General features: G+C 40.2%; 1 protein-coding gene across 4 annotated transcripts in view; it reads left to right on the top strand.

Moving 5' to 3' along the window:
- Positions 1-24,952, top strand: part of ptpn12 (protein tyrosine phosphatase non-receptor type 12) — a 59,534-nt gene that overhangs the window by 11,187 nt on the left and 23,395 nt on the right. For all 4 annotated transcript variants that reach the window (XM_074625275.1, XM_074625276.1, XM_074625273.1 and 1 more), the window contains exons 2-11: positions 11,104-11,212; positions 13,346-13,422; positions 13,623-13,718; positions 15,439-15,477; positions 16,525-16,596; positions 16,760-16,819; positions 17,792-17,934; positions 20,077-20,143; positions 20,282-20,359; positions 22,406-22,504. In XM_074625275.1, coding sequence (XP_074481376.1) covers positions 11,104-11,212; positions 13,346-13,422; positions 13,623-13,718; positions 15,439-15,477; positions 16,525-16,596; positions 16,760-16,819; positions 17,792-17,934; positions 20,077-20,143; positions 20,282-20,359; positions 22,406-22,504 — 840 coding nt within the window. The remainder of the gene's footprint in view (positions 1-11,103; positions 11,213-13,345; positions 13,423-13,622; positions 13,719-15,438; positions 15,478-16,524; positions 16,597-16,759; positions 16,820-17,791; positions 17,935-20,076; positions 20,144-20,281; positions 20,360-22,405; positions 22,505-24,952) is intronic.

The raw sequence follows: 24,952 nt of genomic DNA, 5'->3' as shown, positions 1-24,952 counted from the left end.
TATAACTTCCCATTCTGTCACATTTTGTAAGACCTTTTTTTTAATCCTTACAAGCTCTCCTCTACTTATTTTTCCATCCCCGTTCTCTGACTGCCCAGTCTCTAACCCTGGCCACTCTATTGTAATTGTTTAGCATCTATTATTGACTACGTTTACATGCACACTAATATTCCACTCTTATTCCGAGTATGACAATATTCTGAATTAGGCCTTATTCCGAGTGGAGCATTTTCCGATTAAGAAATGTGGGATATGCTGATATTATTCAGATGGTAGGAGCTTTGAACATGTATACAGCACATTCGGAATATGTGGGCTGCGGTTTTTACGTCAGTTTGCGACACACGGCCTCTTGCCTGTTTACGGCCATTCATGTGCGTTGTACACAAACCAACTCGCCGACAATTTGCAGAGATGCCCAAAAGAAAAGCCCACGTTTCTGGTCGAAGTGTTCACACAGTCGAACAAGCCCACCACCGGTTAAGTTAATCTGAGTATGCAAGGCTGCATAGAAACAGGAATATTAGTGGAATAATCATTTTCATCAGCCATGTAAACAGTTCAGTGAGAATATTCTCTTTTTACGGAATAAAGGGCAAAAAAAAGGTAATATTTTGTGCATGTAACTGTAGTCATTGTTATTGTGTCATGGGGTTATTTTTATATCATACAATATTGTATATATATTTTTTTGCTTTCTCAGTTTGAAATGCAAAATGTTTACACTTTGATACACTTGATAATCTGAAAAAAAGTCAAACTCAATAGTCAACTTTTTATCCAAATGTAGGGCAAATTTTAACAGAAATTTTCAGGAAATCTGCGAAAGAAAATGCGGATTAATGTGGTTTCCCGTCCACTGCTGTTATGCGGATATGAGGATTTGGGCGCATTGAGATAAATACTTGGTGGCGCAGGGCGCAATGAGATGACGTTATAATAAGTGTGTCAGTCAAACCTTGAATCGTGGTATTTTGTTGCTGTTTTGTGTTCATTTGAGGAACATTAGTCTTCTCATCGTTTGGCGGAAGCTTGTGTGATGTTTAAGTCACATGCTCCTTGCACATCATGATTTATTCGCAGAGTCTCTTCATTGCACAGCCTAGCGTAACAACTTTGTGATATTAAAACCTTTTTTCAAACTTCCACTGTTTACACTCCAGGAGTTTGTTTTATGCAAACGTAGGTAAAAAAACAAGTGGAGGAAACACACGGATGCATTTACACGCTTCAACAGATATTCTGATACTTAAGCCAGAAGACGGTCTTCTGGTTATTGTTTTTCCACATCTCCCTGTTCTACTTAAGCCACTCATCAGTTTCTCTGACTGTCAATACATCCTTCCTCCTGCTTTTATTTTCACTGTCCACTTTGTTTTATCTTCTGACGTATAAAAGCCACAAACACACTGACTCGTTATTCAAAGTAAGCCGTATGAGTAGGTTTTCTGTGTCCGCATACAGAAACATACAGCATACTGTACGGGTCTGTGTACTGTACATGCCAAACTGAGATTTGAGGTCCCAGAGGAAGTGGGCACCCAGAATGGCTGGTTGAAGCGGGTGCTTTCAGTTCAGGCCAGGTGCTTCCTGCAGTCAGTGTGACCGTATCGCCGCCGCCGACCACATACACACAAGATGCGTCTGCAATCACAGACACATAGACGCATGTTAGAGGTATACACAGTTCTTATATTTTACTTCTACTTCTGTGTTTTTTGGTGATTAAATCCTTTTAGTTTCTTTTGTGGGATTCCTATTTTTTAACATTATGTTCTGCTTTTTGTGTTGTCATATCTCTCATGCTGAACAGCTGCCTGACTTGCATAACAATTAGACATTCGGTCAGATAGTTTAGGAATTGAAAATGAAAGAGTGCCAGACAGAGAAGAGGGAACCCTGATGGCTAATTAAAGGAAAGCACGTTCTGCTTTGAGCCCGTGATTAACGGGCTGTTACAACCCCACACATGTGTGTGTGTAAGTGTATGTTCATCATGCACACTCATGCTATCAGTGCTCCACTGACCTATATTGGCCAGTAGCCATAAAGTGGAAATGACTGCACAATGCATGCGTGCACGTTTGCACGTGTGTATACAGCTTGGCAACTGATGCTAGTGGTCGGACATTATCTTTGTCAGGATCTTTAGCTAACGAGGAGGTCTCACGCACACACACACACACACACACACACACACACATATTGCTGGACCACTGACTCGCACTAAAGGTCAGGGTGGGGTTTCATGTTATTTCCTTTGTGATTGAGCTTGATTATTCGGCTCTATTTAACTGTTAAACTAACAGTGGACACCTGACATGGTGACCTGTTCTCTGAAAAATGTGATTTTAAACACTTAAAGGAATAATTTGACATTTTGGGAAATATGCTTATTTGCTTCCTTGCTGAGAGTTAAGGCCTTTACACACCGCGGACGTGACAAATAAACAACATGAAAATACTAAATACCCGCCTGCGAATATTATATGTCTAGGGCTTTTATGGCGAAAGGTAAGAACAGGAGTGGATCTGGTGTACGCTGCCTTTCTCAAAGTTGAAAGGAGTAATAAAGTTTCCCATCCTGGTTCGGACCAAGGCCTATTGAAAGAGGCTGGGTCACGCGTCATATCTTTGGGGTACAACACATAAGCAGTAAAACCTGGTCTGTACTCGCCGAAATTGAGCCAATCGCAACGCACGACCGCAACTCCAGTTACACTGCGCATGTGTCATACCCCATACCCCAGCTGTTAAGCTTATCTTAACATAAAGACAGGAAAAGGGGAAAACAGCAGGCTTGACTCTCTAATCTAAAGGTGTCAAAATCCACCTCAGGACCTTCAATTAACACATTAAATTGTGTTTTGTCTAATTTGTACAAAAGCTGAAGTGTTAAAACATTAGTTCGCTCTTTTATGGGGGGGGTACTGCCGGACTATTTCTTGGCTGGGAGCAGTAACTTCCTGGCGTCTCTGCTGGTTTCCAGTCTTTATGCTAAGCTAACTGGCCATTTGCTCCACCTACACCTAACTCTCAGCTAGAAAGAGTATATTCATTTAAAGCTGCTGCTGTTTATATCATAACCCCTTCCTTTCACAACTAACGGTACACATTTTTTTCATTCACTTGATTGATATATAATGCATTCATTTGGTGCATTTGCATTTTTCTGTATAGCAAAATATGACTTTGCAGCTTTTTTTTCTGATTTGGGACACTAATGTCACATAGAGAGAAAGAAAAGCAGCCAATCAAGTTTATTGAATTGACATAGAGAGACGCAGAGTGACAGGCTCATATATATAGAGAGCCATACAGACCTTTTAGTCTCTGTGCTGTGGCGGTGCATCTTTTCCCCGCATGCTCGCAGCGCGGGAGATTGATTTTTCTGAGAGCTTTGTAAAAGGGTGACCTATTTTAGCTTATATGAGTGTGTGTGTGTGCATGGAAGGTGACCGTCAGTGCAGCATCTCTGCCACCAGCGCTCGACACCCCCACTTCCTGGCCCCACACACACAAAAACATTTTTTTTCCCATAGCTTCTGCAGGAAGAGCATATTTTCTGCCAATCAGTGCTCACTGCTGAGTTCAAGAAAGAGAACGTGTTTCTCTCTGTGTCGGTGTGTGTTTGTGTGTGTGAATTATTCAGTGTGCCAGGGAAGTACAGCGATGCTGACTTATTCAGCCAGGAGACAGAAAGTAGGTTAGACCCACTAACAACTACGTCTCTCTCTTCTTTACCTCCACCTCCCTAGCGCTCTTTCTGTCTCTGTTGGCGTTTTTTCTTTCTTTTTCTAACCGTCTTTTCCGTTGTCTCTCCATCTGTCTCTCTCTGTGTGCCCAGTAGCTGCCCCGACATCCTCGAGCCATTTTAGGCCAAGTCAAGTCATTGTGAAGAAATGTGTCTGGGAGCACACATGACTCAGTCGCACCCTGAAGGGGGTCTGTGAAGTCGGCACCGGGCTTTAGGGGGCAACGCCCTGCATGTGTGTGTGTGTGTGTGTGTGTGTGTGTGTGTGTGTGTGTGTGTGTGTGTGTGGCAGTGGAAGTCAAGCGTTCACAGGAAACTGGCCAACTCAGTCATGCTGTTTGACTCCTGACTGATGGGAAGTAGGCAAATAATAGAGACAGAAGGGAGTAGAAAGGTAGAAATAGAGTGCGGTAAGAACGGGAGCAATGTGATTTTCTATTATTTTAATCATTTGTGCTTTTAATTCTGAGGACAAAAGAGTGATAAAAGCACTGGAGTGACGTACCGTTGTAATACTGTACATCAAAAACAGATAAAGTTGTATTTCAACCAGTGTTGGTAGATGACCTGGGCTGACCGAACATGTGGCATGAGAACATTGTTCGGAAAAGTTGAACACAAGTTGAACTTTTGACAAAAGTGCAAGTGAACATCATCTTCTAACAGATGTCCGTCAGCTGTTACAATGCGGGTAATCTGCGTCACTCATTGTGCTGACACGACCACAAAGCGTAGGTGGTTTCACTGCGTTCTTGTCTTTCTAAATGTGTGAAAACCATGGAGAACTTTTTGATGAGAGTTTTCGAAGAGTTTCAGTAACTTCCCTTTCCTGTGAAGAGAGGTGTTTCCTGTGATGATTTGTACCTGCGCTTCTGTGCATTACATACTTATAAAGGTACAAACGATGGGGGGAAAACTATGTAACTGCACTTGTGACTTTCACACTGTAAATAAAGGCATAAACCAATCACATTGTGCAGAATGGGTTGCGCCTATATTTATGAAACAATAACAAGGAGGCTCCGTAGTCCGAACCAGGACGGCAAACTGCTTCCGTTCTTACCTTTCACCATAAAAGCCCTAGACATATACTATTCACAGGCGAGTATTTCTTATTTCTGTGCTGTTTATCCGTCACGCCCCCGGTGTGTAAAGGCCATAACAGTCCAAAAGTCAAATTTATTCAGTTTCCCGTCACATAGGATGAAGAACGCATCAAATTTGCATATTTGACAAACTAGAGCTGCCAAATATTTGGCAATTATGCTCGAAAGAAATCACTTTAACGACGAATTTACTATGAGAATAGCAGCAGAGAATTTTTTGTCTATCAACCAATCGAATAATTGACTCATTGTAAGTGATATTATTGACAATGATCATTAGTTAGCCTTGCAAGATAGACTGATAGATGGGCGGAATGAGGAAGAGAGAGATGTGTAGTTATAAGATTGACCAAAACATCTCACCCTCTATCCTCTCTTTCTTTTCTCTTTGTTTTTTTTACCAGTCTTTGTTTTTATCCTTTCAGAGTTGCTCCATGACTTGTCGTCATTTTGGAGAAATCGATCCACCGCTAACTGTTGTGCAACAAATAAGAATTGAATAGGGGAATACACTTGAGTAGTGATAGATACAAGGATGTTTACTTTCCTTTGCCCTCTTTCCTCGGCATCCCCCCTCCATTGACGACAGAAGCTAGTGCGAAGCGACAGAGTGTGTAAAGAGAGCGTGTGAATGGACGACAGAAACGAGGAATAAAAGAACCCATTAGCTTAGTTACCAAGAGCCTCTTAAAAGCCTTGGCTCTCCCTCCTTTCTTCGCTAGCCTTCTCTCTCTCCCTCTTTCCTCCCCGTTCACCTCCCCTTTGCTTCCCCCCCTTCTTTCTCCGAATCACTCCTTTATCCAAAATATCTCCTCTCCCTCACTTCTTTCCTCTCTGGTCGGTTTGTTTAGAAAAGGTACAGAGCAGCAGGCGAGGACTCTCTCTCCCTCTGCTTTATTTCTTCTTCATCCTCCAGGCTTACCCATTATTTGTCTTTTTGTGTGTGTGTGTTTTACGTAACAGAGGAAGTAAGAGTAATTAGAAACAGGGTCTGTCTGTTGGACAATGGAAAGTAAAGAGAAAAATGGCGAGACAGACAGTAGCTGGGTTTCCATCCAAGTCCTTTTTTTTTAATGATTTATCAAATGAAAACAGCTGAAATTTGAATACAAGAAAGCTTTTATACATATGTAAGGTGTATTTTTGTTATCAGTAATTAGGTTATTTGACTATAAATGGTAGTTTAATTATGGACATTTTGAAATGCTGACTGTAATATATCTGTTGACCGCAGCTTCTCTTAGGTGTCAGATCCATATTTCTGCTATTTTAAAGTGTAAGTATGACGTGATGGAAAAACACACCCAATCCGCATTTAAGTATGCAATGCTTAGAATGTTTTCATACAACTTACTTGGATGGAAATAGTATGACAGTGTAGCCCCTAAACTTAACTATAACCACAGGATTGCACTGATGCATTTACTAATCTCCTTGTGTCGACTGATTCCATATGCATTTTTGCTAATAAGCACAAAAGGAGGCGCAAAACACGTCACGCTTTTCACAATTTTTAGTTTTTACGCAGCCATTGCACTGTAGCGGTCGGTAATTTGACAGTTGTAGTAAGTGACATAATCTTAAATATATAGTACAAAATGCTTTTCTAGTGCAAAAATTGTGTCATTGACAGATTACAGATTACAGAAACAAGCTGTTGTGCATATATACATATATGTTGGCCAGGTCAAAGAACCAGACCTTAAACTCAGTGTTTGTTGCTTGATCCCCTGAATTGAGGAGGTGTAAGCCTGGAATTACAAGTGCTGAAATGTCTTTGAGCAAGATACTGAAGTTGTTATTTTCTAGGTTTTTTTTCTGTGGATAATCCATTGCAATTTGACCTCATGATTATACAAGTTGTAAGCTTCTGAAAACATGAAATCTTTTCCTAAATGGCAGCTGACATAGTCTATCATTTCTCGATTAAATCCAGTGGGCAACCTCCGGTTCTGAAAAGTGAAGCCAATGCTGAAGTGCCTTAAACTTGCATTCTTTCTAACAGCCAGCAGGGGGCGACTCGTCTGGTTGCAGAAAGAAGCCTGATGGTACAGAAGTCTATGAGAAAATGAGCCTACTACTCACTTGATTTATTATCTCAATCAAAAGTCTTCTTCAATACAGCATGATGTTCATTTAGTAAATTATGGTCCCGTTTAGAGTCAAATAGACCATAAAGCAGGGGATGCTTTAGGGCGCGGCTACCTTGTGATTGACAGGCCGCGACTTGCTACCACGGCGTTGTCCGGTCTGGGAGTTGCCCGTGGTTTCGTCTTACAACTTTAACCCTTTCACAGTGTGTTTTCAGTTCATGAACGTTAATTGTAACATTTTGGTCGCCTAAAAATGTCTTATTCAGCGTTCGGTTGCACTTAGCTCCATCCTCTCGTGTCTCTTCTGGTTGCAAAAAAACAACATAGCGACGGCCAAAATGCTGAACTCAAGGCTTCAAAACGGCAGTCCACAAACCAATGGGTGATGTAACGGTGACTACATCCACTTCTCATATACAGTCTATGATTAAAACTAGTGATTCAGGGCCAAAACAAATCATTGATTCGATGCTACAAAATGTCAGAGGCTTTAATGGGAGAATTGACTACTTCTCAGTTTGCTGTAAATTAAATGAAATGGGCTACAAATACTTATCATCATTATAGTGTTAGAGGGCACAATTGTGAGCATGTTTGTCTCCACATAATGTGTTTTGCGGGTTGGGGGAATCACAAACCATCCCAAATCACTGTTGCCTGCCTTCCTTTTGCTCATTGTGTGTGTGTTCCCGGGCCCTGGCCCAGCACAGAAGCAGACCTCTGTTGGAAATGTAATTCACATGGGGCCAGAGGAGCTCTAATGCTATTACCACACACACAAACACACACATGCACAGCTGTGTTGCCGCCCACAGTCTCTCTGTGTTTATGTGTGTGTGTGTGTGTGTATACCTCTGTTTCTCTCTGTAACTCCTCTCCTCTCCCTTGTTTCCTCTCCCTCGGCTCGTCGTCGCGGTTTAGAAAGATGAGCGATGCAAAATGAAAGCCGAAAAACTCATTATGTCTTTAGGGTGCCTCTGTGCCGCTAGTCTAAGCTGTTTATTTTGTGTGTCAGTAGTGTATTCAGCAGTCAGCTCGTCAGTTTATGAAAGTAGTAAAGCCCTGTATCAAAAAGGCAACTTTCAGAAGAAGGAAAAAATAGAAAGACAGGAGTTGAAAGTTGTGGGTGGGAGAGAGATTCAGTTAAGTGTTTGTAACTTTGAAGATATGCATCAAGATGTGTGTAATGCATGGAGGCAATATGTACTACATCCAGAGCTGTAACTAAATGGGACAGATTTTTTCAGCTGCGCAATATCATTGTTTTATGTTGTAGCTGTTGGGTGTGTGTCTTTGCGTTTCTGTCTGTGTGTATTCAACGTCTCCGCAGTAGCACGGAAGTGATGTGATGACAAAAAGTGAAAAGAGAAACAGAGCCACAGGAAGAAAAGTCCTTCAGTTTTCTCAGGAAATCAGGATGTACAGTGTCACAGCAAACACGAGGAAAGCCTGCAGTCAGCGCCAGAGAGAAGAGGTGGGACCGTTTTTCACACGAGGCTCCGGCAGCCCGGACGCCCACGCTGACTTTCTCAGAGAGAGAGAGAGAGAGAGAGAGAAAGGGGGAGAGAGAGAGAGAGAGAGAGGCAGAAAACGTGGAGTGATGCCTAATTCCCCTCACTGTCCCAGAAAGAGAGGAGGAAGTGATTGAACCAACTGAGAGAATTTAAAAAACGAGGCACTTGAGAGCGACATCATGCGAGCGCTATCAGAGTCGGGCAGCGGGAGATTTTTTTAAGCTACAAAAGTCTTGCTGTTTTTTTGAAGTTTCTTCAAAGTTTCGCTGTGACACTCGAGGCCGCAGTGAAGGCGTGAATGAGAAAGAGTTGCACGACGAAATTCACTGGGAGTTTCAGAAAGAAGTCCCCTAATTTGAGGTTGAGTTCCCACTCTCCGACCACTCACTTTCTCGATATTGAATGTCTTTTGCTCTTTTAAGGTGTAAACATAACATTTAGCAGTATAGATGGTATTTGATGACCAAAACATTTTCAGCACTCTAATGTGTGATCAGTGGCTGTAGCTGAAGCCTCTTTCTTCTCCAGCCCAGTAGCACAAAAAAGCGTATGAATGACACGATAATGTGCAAGGCATTTAGCGTGCAATGAGAAGGCCTCTCTTGCTTTAGGCGTGTCATTTGTACGCCATGTAGTCTGTACTGTCTGCGATGTAAATGCATCCACTTAAATATGCTACACTTGGAGCTAGTGACGTAGGATAAAAAGTGGGAAAGACCGCTTATGATGGGTGGGAGAGGAGGTGAGTGGGTCCAACAAACACAGGACTTTTAACCAGGAGACCGATGTTTTGTTTTGTTAGCATGTTTTTTAGTGACATGTTATGTTGTTTCCATACATTCCATTACATATTTCAATTAGTTTACACACTTTTTTTTAAGCCCAACGATGATGTTGTTTCATACATTTACATTAGTAGTAGTTTTGTTGCGTGTTAACAATTGACACGAAAAGCGGCGTACAAATGACAAGCGATAAGCCTACAATGTGTCCTCATGACAGGGAATTTCCTTGAAGTGTCGTGCTATTTATACGCCTTCCTGTGTGATCGGGTTGTTCTTCTCATAAATGATGCTTGCGGAGTTGAGACGAAACCAAATCAGTGATTTCCATAGAATAATATAGATGCAACCGAAAGCAACAATACAGTACAATAGAAATCTGAAGCACACAAGCAACTGTTACCAATCAAATGTGTAGGAAAAGGAGTTGATCGTCTCTAGAAATTTGCACAGCTCGAGGGAAGGAAAGTAGTTTTCTCTCACATTTAAGAAGGCCGTCACTGATAACAAACCTTTATCTGGGATCACATTACAGCAACAGTTCACACAGCTTTTTGCAATGTAAATATAGCCCACACAAATAGAACACGGGTTGTTTTTCATTTGAGATGAAGAAAAAAATATATATAATAAATTAAATAAACAAATTTTAATGAAAGAAGGGCGTTTCGGGGGAATATACATTTTCCACTTCCCCCACAATTTGTTCAAATTTTCTTTTCTGAAGCCTCGAGGAGAAGGTGATTCTTCCTTAAGTGATGGCATGTGATAATCTTTTTGTTTCCTGGTATATTTGTGGTAGTAAAATCTGCTTTCCTGCTTTATGTTATTATATCGTAGTAGCAAGCGATGATGTTATAGTGAATTTTCTGGAAATTCAGTTGAGATACAAACAAAGGAACTAGCATTTAGAAACATGTCCTTTTCTGTCCTTGAAAAGTCCTTTCATGTCTGATCCAATTAGTGAAATATCTGACAAATCACTCCATGGCATTGATGCAAAAAAAACATTAAATCCAATATTGCCATGAAACAGTCCTCTTCATTTGCACCATTGCCTGCACGCATGCGTATATTTACCATTATGCCCTTCTGTTTTATTATCGTGTAAAGCACCTTGAACCGCTTTCGTGTGAATCGGTGCTATACGGATGAAATATTAACTAAAACATGAACTTGCAAATGGTCCAAGACAACCAGAGGTATTAAATGGATAGATAGATTATATTGGTAGAAAATCTAGATAGTAAAATCTATACTGACAAACACATCTCTTATAGATTAGAGTATACTGTGAATGGACTCAAGTTAAAGGACTGCTAGCTGATCTTTGGCCTACTGTCAGACAAGAGACGCAGTAATTGTTCTCTTCCCATTAACTGAATGTGTCTTCATCAGTGTCAGATACTATTAGATCTGGCCACACTTAACTTGACTTAATGCACTATCACGTAAAGAGGAGCAGGAGTATGTGTGGGGGGTCGGCTGCTGTGGTATTAGCGGCAGTGTGAATGTTGAAGGATAGGTAAAGTGTGTCAGATGAGTGTGTATGTAAGCCAGGACGCTTCGGAGCTAATATATGATAATATATGAAACTGAAATGAATCGTTTCCTGTGTGAAAAGACACCACAGATTGAAGTTTCATTTCCAACACTTTTATCCCTGCTCTCTCAAACTCATAAAGTTTTTTCTGTATTTCTACTGGTGTGATGCTCAGATAAAGACCGACTTCTGTCTGACTTGTATTACAGGTTGACCCTGCTCTGCTAGCATTTAATCTCTTTCTATTTTATCTCCCATCATGATGAGTATACTAAATATATTCTTGTCTCTTGTTGTGTTGTTTATTCCAGCGGTTACGGCGGTTATCGACTAAATACCGGACGGAGAAGATCTACCCCACCAACGTAGGAGAGAAGGAGGAGAATGTCAAGAAGAACAGATATAAAGATATCCTGCCATGTAAGCAACTGGTTCACCAACAAATGCATGCTAATATTTAGTGTATTAATGTGAACTGGGTGAATATATTGGTCAGTAGAACTCACACTACTAGACCGGTGAACAACATCACATTGCATTCAAAGTATCATCGTGCCTGACTGTATCAGCCAGTGTAGCTCCTGGGTGTCTTGTTTCACTCCTACTTTCTCTTACTGTCTTGTGTATATTCTGTCATCCACCTTGCAATGTACCAAAACAATCCTCCCATCTTTGGACAAGATGTACAAATTTAGATTTAGAACAAATGTTATCAAGCAAGGACTAGTCCTCAGTGGCGATCTCCTACTTCATCACTCTGGATACCTCACATGCATGCAGCTGATTCACAGTGATGACCTTCCTGTGCTGCCATTGAAGGGATAGTTTGGGTGTTTTGAAGTGTGTTTGTATAGTATTTATTTATAGTTAGTGTATTACCTACAGTAGATGACTTTCGGCACACACCCCAGTCTGGATCAATGTACTGCTGTGGATGGGGCAACAGCAAAACGTATTTTAGCCACCTAAAAAAAATCAACATCAGTTTAAATCTGCGCTATATTTAGAATATTTTTCCGCTTTATCTTGCTGTCAGACAGCCCTTTCCGACGTGGACCTGAAGCCATTATCTATGCCCTCTTCAATACCACCAGACGCCATTGACAAAAAAAAGTAATTTTACTTCGCCGAACAGGGAAGTTGCTGGTCTACCGCTAACTCGATCAGATTAGTTTGTTTGTGTGTGACTTTGGTTAGTTCGGATTCACCAAAGTCACACAACAGCACAAAGAATCTAACTGATCAAGGCAGCGGTAGACCAGCAACTGCGAGGTAAAATCAATGTTTTTGTCAGTGGAGTCTGGTGGCTTTGGCAAGAGCATAGATGGATACAACGACTTCAGTTGGAAAGGGCTGTCTGACGGCAAGATAAAGTGGTGAAAATATTCTAAATATAGTGTACACTTAAACTGATATTGATTTTTTTTTTTTTTTAGTTGAGCCTTTCTTTTAGGTGTCTAAATTATGTTTTGCTGTTGGCCCCGTCGACAGCAGTACATTGCTTTGCTCTCCTGCTGGTACTCCTGTCTGTTTCTCCAAAGTGGGGATGTTCCGACCGTCATCTACTGTAGGTAATACACTGACTGTGGACAAGTACCTCAAACTATCCCTTTGATGATTACAACACTTTAATTTGACTAAGTAATTCATATGCTATTTTTACGCAATGCTTGACAATGTAATCCGCATGAAAGCCTGTGTCCTGCATGACAGCAGCATTAAAATATCATGTATTAATGTCCTCAGCTTTGTCACTTTGTGTGCCAGAAAAACAAACACACATTCAATCAAAGTTGATTACTTTTATAACTACATCATCGCCTACCACTGTGGAACTATAAAACATTTCTTTTGACTGACTGGTTAAATAAAAAAAATGGGTAGAGACAGACAGTTGGAGATTGGAAAGTAAGACACATGCATGCAGTCTACCAAAATTCACTTGAAATGTCATGTTAGTAGAAATATATATAATATATATATATATATATATATATATATATATATATATATATATATATATATATATATATATATATATATAAATATATATATATATATATATATATATATAAATATATATATAAATATATATATATAAATATAAATATATATATATATATATATATACACACATTTAGAACAAATACAGATATCCAGTATGTTGTAATCGGTCATGTAATGGGCTCTTGCTGTACTTATTGACCTCGGGGGGAAGCTTCTATGACCCAACATCTGTCCTACTTTGTTTTATACCTTTTAATCTCTTTTTCTCCTCTCTCCATCCATCCATCCATCCATTCATGCATTCATTGTATACACACATTAGGAATGAGGATGTTGCCGCGTGTCCATTAACCTCTTTACATTACATTCCTCTCCAGTTTGTCCTCTTTGTCCCTCTTTATATCCCATTCTATCCATTGTTCTGTCTTTCCGTCCACTCTTTTTCTCTTTCTCGTTGTCTGGTCTTATTTCATCATCTGTAACTGCAAGTAGAAACTATTTCAAATGCATCAAAGTAAACATTTCTCTCTCTTTTTCTCTCCCCAGTTGATCACACTAGGGTGAAGCTGACGTTAAAAACGACCAATCAGGACACAGATTACGTCAATGCTAACTTCATCAAGGTAAAAAAAAAAAAAAGAGCAGCTTTGCTTTGTTGTTTGACACTTTGATTACAGTGCTAGGGAAATGTAGGTGGTATAAAGTGCTATATGAATCACAGGAACATCCAGTGTGGAGATAAAATGCCTTTACAGAATATATATTTTTGTGGATTTGTGATCTTGCTTTCTCTCTCTCTCTTTTTCCCCATCGCTCCCTTCAGGGTATGGATGGCCCAGAGGCCTATATTGCAACTCAGGGCCCACTGCAGAACACTGTCATCGACTTCTGGAGGATGAACTGGGAGTACAACATAGCTGTGAGTTTGGCTCTTTGGATGGTGGATAAAAGCAGAATAGATGAATTGATAGAGTGGGAGGCTGTTAAGGAATACTTCTCCCACAAAAGGATCATTTGTATACCAATTACTCACCGCGCATTACCTTGAATTCTTGAAGAAAACTGTTTTTCTCGCATGCCTCCACGATGAAGGGAGAATAAAAAATCAGAGAAAAGTCTGGATGAATTGAAGTAAATGTGTTTTTAACAACAGCAAAACTATATACATTTACAAACTCTCACACAACTCATGCAGTATAATCCAAGTTTCCTTTATCCAGTCGTATGCTCACTACTTCCCAAACACATGCATCTTTGCTAAAAAATCATACTATTTAAAACACTTAGCGTGCCTGCGTAAGAGTGAGACTGTTTATGCGGAAGTGTTTTAAATAGTAGAGGCCCAGACACATCAACCCGACATCAAAGAACTAGCAGCGACGAAGGCTGACCCTTTAGTCGCCTCATGTTGATTTTTTCATGGCCAAAAAGTTGCATTCGGACACACCTCAAAGACAACAGCCGACTGCCAACTAGCATGTACGTTCAGCGTCTGCCTAAGAGGAAATTACTCTCAACACCAGCAGGTAGCTGTAGTCGGTATTTGTCATTCAAAAAGGGAAACCGGAAAACCGAGGACGGCGGATAATATACAAGCCGTTGCTATGATACGTACATGAAACAAAGCGGCGTTTGCTGAAAAATGAAAAGAGCCTTCTGCGTTTTTCCTCTTGAATTTTACTCGTTGGCTTACTTTCCTCACTTCCGTTTCTCTTCTCGTGCACTGATTCGCTTAAGCTGAACAGCCAATCAGAGGGATTTCTCTCACCGAAAGGCGGCGCCGCCGATTCAACATGCTGAATCGTCCAAAAGGAACAGACACGGGCCGACTAGAGCCGACGGTGCGGGACATACCGCAAAAACTAGGTCGACGGACCTTCACTGATGGACCCAAACTGTCTGACAGCCGACTGTCGGCTTGGTGTGTCAGGGCCTTTAGGTTTTACGAAGATACAAGTGTTTGGGAAGTCGCTGTTGTTTAAACATGGCCCCCATTTACTTCAATTCATCACGACTTTCCTCTGTTCTTTGATTTTTTTGTTCACTGTGGAAGCATGCGAGAAAAAGCAAGTTTTCTTCATGAATATATATACAAATGGTCATTTTGTGGGTGAAGTATTCCTTTAAGATGTCAGAGTCCACGTGTGTCAACTTAAATGTTAACTGAATAGGAACAGAAAGCTGTTACTTAGTGCGAAAGTGGATGTGATAATTAAAGTAATTGAGATAAATATTTAATAATGTTGTCAGGCAGATGGGGAGTGCTTATGCTTGAACCAGATGGACAGAAAAGGGAGGGAGCTGTGATGAGGTTTAAGCAGTAGTCTGAAATGCTGGAGGTTGCAGCAGTGATAATTACTCCTGTAGGATCAAAGAGGATGATGTGAGATATAGATGTAAGAGTGAAACGTTATGATCAAAAATGATCTGAAGTCTGCACTGCTGCTGCTGTAGGAATGTAAAATATCCAACGGTCGATTCTCAAAATGAAGCTGCTCTCATATTCTGCAGGGTGCTCCTCTGGGTGTCTGGCAACTACAGCATTACATCAATAGAACATACAGGAATGAATATTTTTGAAAGATTTAGCTGTAAGTGAAAATATTGATTGGAATCCTTCCTGTTTTGTGTCTCTGCAGGTTATCGTGATGGCTTGTCGAGAGTTTGAGATGGGAAGGGTAAGGGCGTGATATTTGATCCCTCTTCGTGTATGTTTGTGTCAGTGCATGCAGCGTCTGAAATTAGCACCCAACACCCGCCAAATGCAGGTAAATTGTTGGCAGTGGCGGGTGAAATAGTCAGGCCACCCGCCACTTTGGCAGACAGGGAAAGGGACAGGGAGACGCTAGTTCTCCCGTTGAGAACCTGTTTCCTAGTTGTCCGATTCCTTGGCATCTCATGCCTCCGTGACTACCGATTCCTCTTCGATGCTTTCCGACAGTTACGCATGCATAATGACGCAGATTTTTTTTTTTTTTAATCAAAGCAAATATTTAAATAATCATAATCGTTTGAATTGTGTTTTTATGCAAATATATAATGTTTTTTATGTAAAATATATCGAACATTGAATGTCATCAGATCTAAAATGTGATTCCTTCATTTAGCCGAAGAGATTTCAAAAGTGGCAGATAACATTTCTGAGTGGCAGATAAAAAAAAAAATACTTACCTACCACAGTGGCAGGCAGTGAAAAAAAAGAAGTAATTTCAGACCCTGTGTACATACATCTGTGTTTTATTATCTCCACCAAGGTTACAGCATGTTTTCGGTCCCATCGGTCTGTTTGTCTCTTAGAAAATCTAAAGTAGAATTAATTTTTCCTTGATTCTTTAGTCCAACATATACAATAACAGGATTGTTTAGCCTTGGTGAAAGTATATCTATTATTTCACGTGTTTTTCTTGCCTGCGGCTGCTGTATATTTGTGTATGTGAATAGAGAGAATGAGAGGTCGCTAAAGCCCAAGACGTTCACTGAACTAATAATAAAGTGTGACTGTTTATCTCAAATAATTAGCATATGCCTCTACAAATGTCTGTTTTGCACATGTAGGTATATAGAGTATCTATGTATTTAGCCCTTGTTTTTCTGTAAATGTCAACGTTCCACATGTCACGTTAATTGTTTATTTCAAGCCAGAGAGTGTGTGTGCACAGGAAGCTGTGGTATTTGTCTGGTATTTTGTTCTCAGCCAAAGCTAACTCCTGTTCTCCCCCGGTTAGAAAAAGTGTGAGCGGTATTTCCCGCTGCTCGGGGAGGAGCCCATGAGTTTTGGCCCGTTCAGAATCTCCTGTGTGAGTAGACAAATCTCTAATATCACAGCTGTGTGTGTGTGTGTAAGGAGAGGAAAGAGGGGGGTTTGTTGTTCTGGACTCACTGCATTTCTCACATTTTGTTCTAATGACCGCTTTAGTCAAGGTTTATGTAAATGTTCTCCCTCTGTCTCGGTTTTTCTAGGAGTCGGAGCAGGCCAGAACCGACTACTTTATCAGGACTTTAACGGTGGAGAATGAGAATGTAAGTTCTCTGACTTGTTTAACCTTTATTTTAGTGATAAAAGCATTTTCCTAAAACTTGTTGTTGTTTTGTTTTGCCATTGCCAGTCCTTACAGTCAAAAATCAATATTGCAATATTGAAAGTTTAATATTGATGTATCTCACATGATGGCAAATGTATGCAAAATCACATAAAAATAATCAAAAGGGATTCATTTGGGCAACAACATTTTGCAAAAAGGACACAAATCAGAATCAGAAATACGTTATTGATCCCCTGGCGGAAATTGGGGCGTTACAGTTGCTTTTATATAAACAAAAAGAAATGTTAGAAAATAGAAATAAAGGAGTATGTAACATGTAAATTATGTCATAATGCTAATAATAAAATAAGAAATGAGATAAGAAATATTATAGATAGATAAAAAAAAATTGTACAAATATTTGCATTAAGACATGCAATATGTAACATATAACCACAGTGCAAATAAGTGAATACAAAATGCTGATAAGTGGGATCTATTAAGTGTGTTAAATATGAGTTTTAATGACAAAATATTGCACTGTTGAATTACTGCACAAATTCAGTCAGTACTGTATGTAGCAACTGACGGGTGAAATAAGTCCAGATCCAGTCTATTGACTCAGAGTGTGTGACACTCAGAGAGAGGAGATGTAAAGTTTGATGGCCACAGGCAGGAATGACTTCCTGTGGCGCTCTGTGGTGCATCTCGATGGACTGAGTCTTGCACTGGGATATACTCCTGTGTTTGACCAGCACATCACGGAGTGGGTGGGAGACATTGTCCATGATGACAAGTAACTTATGAACAAATTTATTCATATTATCACTGTATAGCTCCACTGAAAGTTAATAAATGCTAATATTAAAGTATCGCCCACTCATTCACTTTCTCCTCTTGGCCCGATGAATCAATTCGCCGACCTTCCACCGACCCTCTTAAAAATATTCCTGCGTATGTCTCCCTGCAGGAAACCCGGAGGCTAACGCAGTTCCATTATATGAACTGGCCGGATCACGACGTCCCCTCGTCGTTCGACTCCATACTGGATATGATCGGACTAATGAGAGAATACCAGGAGAATGATGATGTTCCTATATGTGTGCACTGCAGGTAGGTACAGTACGTGCTGTGCAGAGACACCAGCACAAATCCACCCTTGTATGCAAGTACTGTAACTAAGGCAACATTTAAAAAAGAGACCGAGATCAAGTGATGAAACAGACACAGTGCTGTATGCAATATACAGTATATGCATAAAACGATACCTCACACTGGCATCGCTGGTTCTAGTTTAAGACTCACATTTTTTTGTTCTTACTTGTGCTCTCGAATAGAATTGAATGATTCATGAGATGGCCAGTGGTTTTCTGTGTGGAGGCAGTAAGAATGTGCAACAGGTGGCCGGCAATAGTTTGTGTGTTTTTCAAATCAAGTTTCAACACCGCAGAGAAATGCTGCAGTACCGGCTGTACCCGGCCGACATACAAATACACATTTACTCCTGGCAAAAACTAATTTTATTATTGTTATTATTTTTTATCTTATATCATTTTCAACTGATATAGACCGCTTCAACAGAATTGCATTGCTCGGCAACAGCTTGGGTCCATGTTTACTTCCTGGCTTCGTCCGAAATCGCACACTATGCCCTACATACCCAACAGGTGTACTATCGTTCAACATACTTATACTAGTATATAGTAGTGTGAATAAACAGAAGTATGTATCTCTTCGGACGCACTGAGCAGTATTTTACGTCGTGACTTCCTGAGAGACCCCTTGACGGTTGGAGACGCGTAACCATGGTAACCCCTTACCAACCTCATGTGACCAAACAAAACGATGATTTGTCAGAATCACACAAAGTCTGAACTAACGTGCATACATAAAAGGAATTTGACTCCGATTTTGTGCGTCTCTCTAAGCGTACTTACCCAGAAATAGAATAAAAAAATCTAGGGACAAGGACAAGTAGTGGAAAAATAGGTGTATATATACATATTTAAGTATACTGTATATAATAAAATTAAAATAAAATATAAACTTTGATGTGCAAGTCAAGGGTTCTTTAAGTATAAACAATACAAATAGTGCAAAGAAATAATACTGAATGAATATACATGGACTGGATGATTATGTACATGTCTATATACAGCATGTAGGATTTATATTGACAGCGACAGATGATATGTATATATTTAAAAAAAAAAATGAGTACATCAAAGACTGTAAGAATTATAATTATAGCAGCAGCGGCTTATACTTACACTTAAATTGAAGTGTTATTGACGTTACAGAGCTGTCCGTCAGCGTTATGAACATTGTTGTCACTACCGCATTGCATTGTGGGATATTTATGCAGCCGTAGTGTCCAGTGTTGCATACTATAATATTTCACCAGAAATAGTTTGCAATTCATGTACTACTGGTTACATACTAAGGTTTCAGACATCCTAAAATACCTCACATACTGTTGTAGCATACTAAATAGCATGTTTGTATGGAATCTGGGACGCAACCGTACACTGCAACAGGAAATAAACTGGGACCCATTTGGAATGTTTAAAACTGAAACGGTCTATATGATGTAGATTTGGTCGACTATTTAACATTGCATTGTTTCACTCGATGTTATCTTGTTGAGAATGTTATTACAGCTATAGTGATTAGTTAAGATTGCTGTAGGCAATGATACAATCATGACAAAGCTGTCTCAAAGATGACTGCACCATTTCTACCAATAAACAACTTAAAATGGGGAAGTAGTCAACAAGAATGAAAGCACACTGATTCATGAGGTTATAGGTTTAAGTCCACTGCTGCACACAAATGTGTGGGTATACACACGCACATACACACTCTCCATGTGTGTGTAATCAGCTATAATGAGCAGCCGGAGGACATTTCCTGGTTCCTCTGTTACACAGCAGGACTTAAAGCTGCGTCTGTAAAGATGCCTTGTGTAGGTCGATGTGCAGTGTACTGTATGTGTGTGTGCGTGTGTGTGTGGAGAAACTGTGCTTGTTAGAGTAGCAGAGGCTCCCTGACAGCATGAGATAAAGTTTAATGATTTCATGTGTCAGACGTGATGCCACGTAATCTTTAGCTCCTGTCTCCATCCTGTCTGGGCGAGGTGTTGTTACATACAAACGTTCATACATGTGGTGTTCGTGAGGAGTGTGTTTTTACTGGATGTATGTTTACGATGTTCCTCTTCTGTTGAATCTAATCTGTCTTAATGTGACTGTACAGTGCAGGCTGTGGGAGGACGGGTGCTATCTGTGCTATCGACTACACATGGAACCTCCTTAAAGCTGGGGTATGTAAACAAACACACACACTCCTACACATACCTAAAACGTACCTGTCAAAGTAAACACACTTCTGACACACTAGTTGTTATGTTAAGATTCAAGTGAGAATTAACCCCTTGTGTTGTGTCGTGTTCTTTTTAAAGAAAATACCAGAAGATTTTAATGTTTTTCGGTTGATCCAAGAGATGAGGACGCAACGACACTCTGCTGTTCAGACCAAGGTTTGTTCTTAAAAACAAAAACACACACAGAATGGTGTTTCGCATTCATACCAGGGTTATTATAGTAAACTAAAACTGAAACTAAAACGAAAAATATGATATCATATATAAACTGAAACCTTTTTTAATTGCCTGGGAAAATAATTAATAAAAGTAAAATAAAAAAACTGAAATTGAAATTGAATGGTCAAAATTAAATTAAATGTACTGCTCTGAGGTCTATTTCAGTTAACTGAAATGCAACATTTAATACAAAGTTGTTGGGAGTAATATACAGAAAATATAAAAATTGCTCACTAGTGTTTGATGTTAATGTGTATAGCTAAAAGCCAAAAGTGTTGCTGCAGCCAGATTTTCCATGCCTTTCCACAAGGAACCTGGGAGCTGAGGTCAACATTTTGTGATATTTACCTAGTTGTCAAATGAATAGACATTAAGTTCCTGCCCCCAGAGGTGGCAAATCTGGTTAGGTTTAAGCAACACTAAACCTGTAAAGATGTCACATATACTGCATAAAAGGCATTCCACATCTAGCTGCATTATGTATTTGTGAAATTAGAAAAAGTCATAATTATTAAGGTATTACTCTCTTAAAGGGCAACTTCTCTATTTTTCAACTTGGACCCTATTTTCCCATGTTTTTGTGTCTAAGTGACTAATATAGTATTGAGGGAGAACGCAGCTGCGAGGTCAAGTGAGCAGCGTCAATGTAATGTTGCGTCCTCTAAAAGTGCTTGTTTTTGCCACTGACAGGCTCAGATTGTTATTATAGGTGTCTGACAACATTATGGAAAGGACCCTACAGAGAAATGAAACATTTTCTTACCTTTTGCTGTTTGTTATTGTCCAAGTCCCACTCACGGAGAAGTGTCATTGTAAAATCTGCATGTCCGTATACTCTGGCTCAAATAAATACGGGCTGCCATCGAATTCAAAGACCTCATCCACATTGTCGAAGTCATCTAAATATTCAGCCATGACATTGAAAATCTTTTCGATAACACTAAGCTACACTCTCTGTACTCCAACACAACAAACTCTGACCGTTTCCTCCATGGATGTATTCCACTATTCCACCGTCCACTTCACCTTGAGCGAGTCTCTTTCCATAATGTTGTCAGACACTTATAATAACAATCGGAGCCAGTCATGTCCGAAACAAGCACTTTTATTGGACGTAAACGACGGTGCCAGCTTGCCCCAATAGCACCATATTGCAGCCCGAAAATTTGTTGTCATCATTAGTCACTTAAAGACACAAAAACATGGGGAAATAGGGTCCAGGTTGAAAAATACTGAAGTTACCCTTCAAGGTTTTAATGACATCCCTTTATATCGTTCAGAATTAGTCTGAGTGACAGTTACAGCAGCGTTTCCTCCATTACATGTCAAGTCTCTTCATTGCTGTGTTACCTGCTGCACACCTGGTTGAAAAAGGACCTTAACCCTTGTAGCAGAGGTCAACACATTCCCACCATTATTTGTAACTGTTTGAAGTTGCTTCACCACAGTTTTGACATCGGTGTGTTTGCATGTTTCTTGTGGAGTGGACAGACGATTCTCAGCTGGACATCACTTAACATTTTCCAGTCATATTTGTATCTTTTAAGTAGCATGCACTCAAAATAATGAGTCTCGACTTAACAAAGCACCCAGCGTGCTCTTTCGTTTTGTACCCTTATTTATGGTGTCCCCTCCCACACACACGTCCCGACATTAGGAGGGAAAATGAGCCCTGTTAGATAAATGATAGAACCGCCTTGATAGAGACCGCTGGAAGCCGGTAACTGTAATGTAATTTCTGAAAAAGCAGTGCAATACACTTACTGCCTCACCGGGAGAGTAATGAGATTAAATCGGTGTGCATCAGTGAAGGTCTTTCTATTGTTTTCACACAGGTTGTATTCCGTAGCCTTGTAAATGGATGTTTTTTGAGTACAGACATGAGAATGTTTTTGCTTTTATATTGATTTGCTGAAACCCTCTCTCTTCTCCTTCACCTCATTACGTCTTTGTCTCTTGTTTCTTTTGTCTTTGTCTCTCTAGGAGCAGTACGAGTTAGTTCACAGAGCGATCGCCCAGCTCTTTGATAAACAGCTGCAGCTACTGGAGAGCCCGACCAACACGCAGATACACGACGGCATGGTATGACACACAAGAAACACACATATTGTGCACGCTGTCTGGTGTTAAAGAAAGACAGGATGTCGCTGAGTAACACACTCGGAGTGGGAAAAAAAAAAACCACACACAAATAATTAGTCACAGGGGAGGGAGAGAGGGTAGGAGGAATAGAGGAGAGGGAAGAGAGGCCTTCACAAAACTTTGCTCTTAACACTGAGAGAGAAAAAAGTTTGTGCCAAAAAGCGAGATCTCTCCTCTATAGGGTAGTCTCAGAGGACTGCATACAGTTAGACCTATTTAAAAAAGAGCTGCTCTGTCAGTCACCACTGCCCTCTTTCTAATTTACTTCACACTATCCTCCATTGCACCCAAACACACACCCACACCATACAAAGTGTCCTTACTTGACCCTGTTCCTCCTCCCATTGCAATAGAAGTGCAACCAAACCAAAAAGTTTACTCATGTGACAAAAATAGCATATTCGTCCTCAGTGTCTTATCTTATCTTTAAGTGCAGTGCTGTAATGAATAAATTTTTTTAAACCTGGTGTTGGAACATAGCAGGTGACAGACAAATGAATCTGTAGTTGATCAGTGATCCACAGCTCCCATCCATCATCCCACATCATTATGTAGCAGACTCGGGGAAGCTTCTTTGAGACTAATGAGCTGCTCTTCATTGGGAGTAGTTAAGCTACAGAAACACTTCACTTTTACTGAAAGACACACGGTAAGCTACTCAGAGAAAGTAGCTTAACATACTGAAGCTATTTCAGTTGAAGTGTTACAAGAAACATCTAATGTTGATTTATATGATTCAAAATGCATTATTAGTGTATTACTGTTAAAGAGGACCTATTGTGCTTATTGCCAGCAACATACTTGTATTTCTACTGGAACATGTTTACATGCTTTAATTTTCAAAAAACACTTTATTTTTCTCATACCAGCTGTGCTGCAGCACCTCTTTTCACCCTCTGTCTGAAACGCTTTGTTTCAGCTCCTACCTCACCAAAATCTTTATTTGAGGGTTTGCCAAACTAGCCGCTAGGCAGGTATTATGCAAATATGTTACTTGGGTACATCACCACGTTACAGAAGGAAAAAGCGGGACTTTAAGCGAGGCCTTTCAGGCAGTTCAGGAGCAGTGTTTCTCCCCCTTTGGGGTGGACTTTGGGCTTTGTAACTTGGCAGACCTTTTACATGCACAAAACACTATATAACACACTAAAGGAAAGGGAAAAAGCACAAAAGCATAACAGGTCCTCTTTAAGTCTTTTATTGACAAAATGGAACGGAGTGGAGGGCCGGCACCAGACCAGCTCCCACCCTGCTTCTTTTGGGACCGATCTCTCCCTCTCTGCTGCGTACTGTCAAAACAATCAGTTTTATTGATTCTCTCCTGAAACATAAAATGAGGGTGTAAGAGCAGAAGTTCAATCATTTCTAAGCTTTTTAATCTAAAAAGATTGCTGTATAGGGGTAGGAATCACCAGAGGCTCAACAATATGATATTATCACGATACTTAAGTCACAATACGATCTTATTGTGATTGTAAACATTTAGTATTGCGATAAGATATTTTGGGATTTATTACCTTTTTTCAACTGCAAATTCTGCAGCTTGTTAACATCTGTTTTATCTAATGAGATACAGTTTTCACTCTGTACATCTCAGAGTTTTCATTCACATATCTTGAGGTCAGAGGTCAAGGGACATTTGAAAATGTCAATGCCAGTTTTTCCTCGCCAAAATTTAGCTTAAATTTGGAACGTTATTTTGCGTTATTCCCAACAAGCTAACATGACATGGTTGGTACCAATCAATTACTTATTTCCTAGTTTCATATGATACCAGTATCTTCACTCTAGATTTAAGACTGAGTCTGCTACAACCTCTGAAAGACAGACTAGCGGCCTGGCCCACTGGGGGCCGTCGGATTGTTAAGAGGCTAATAGTTTATATGATAAAAGATCGATACTTGACGTCTGTGTATCGAAACAATATTGCCACGCAAAATAATACTATGCTGTATCGAATTTTTCCCCCACCCCTAATGCTGTAGAATTTGCTTGTGATTCCCTGCTACTTAGTGAACAAATTAATGTCTCTCTTCTGAAAAGATTACTTGATTGTAGAAATAGCTACTCTACCCCACTGCTACTGGAAAATGTAGTTAAACTAGTAGCGCCGCTGCACTGTTATGTAGATATGTGAAGATGAAAGCCAGAGGACTGAAGCATCAATGAGACAGTGTGCCTGACTGACAGAGCTAAAGACAGAGGAGGACACAGAGAGACGATGAGAGAGTGCATTGGCGGCGATCCAGGGGTTGACTTCCTGCTTCGGAAGCTCTGATGACATCAGCCCTCTCTCCCATAATGCACTCTGAGGCTGAGAATAGACACGCATCCGTTGGGAAAGGGAGACCCTTGCAAGAGACGGTCACAGGGACGCACGCAACCATG

Source organism: Sebastes fasciatus, chromosome 23 (assembly GCF_043250625.1).
Source record: "Sebastes fasciatus isolate fSebFas1 chromosome 23, fSebFas1.pri, whole genome shotgun sequence".
Classification (NCBI taxonomy): domain Eukaryota; kingdom Metazoa; phylum Chordata; class Actinopteri; order Perciformes; family Sebastidae; genus Sebastes; species Sebastes fasciatus.
This window is presented reverse-complemented; position numbering and strand designations above follow the sequence as displayed.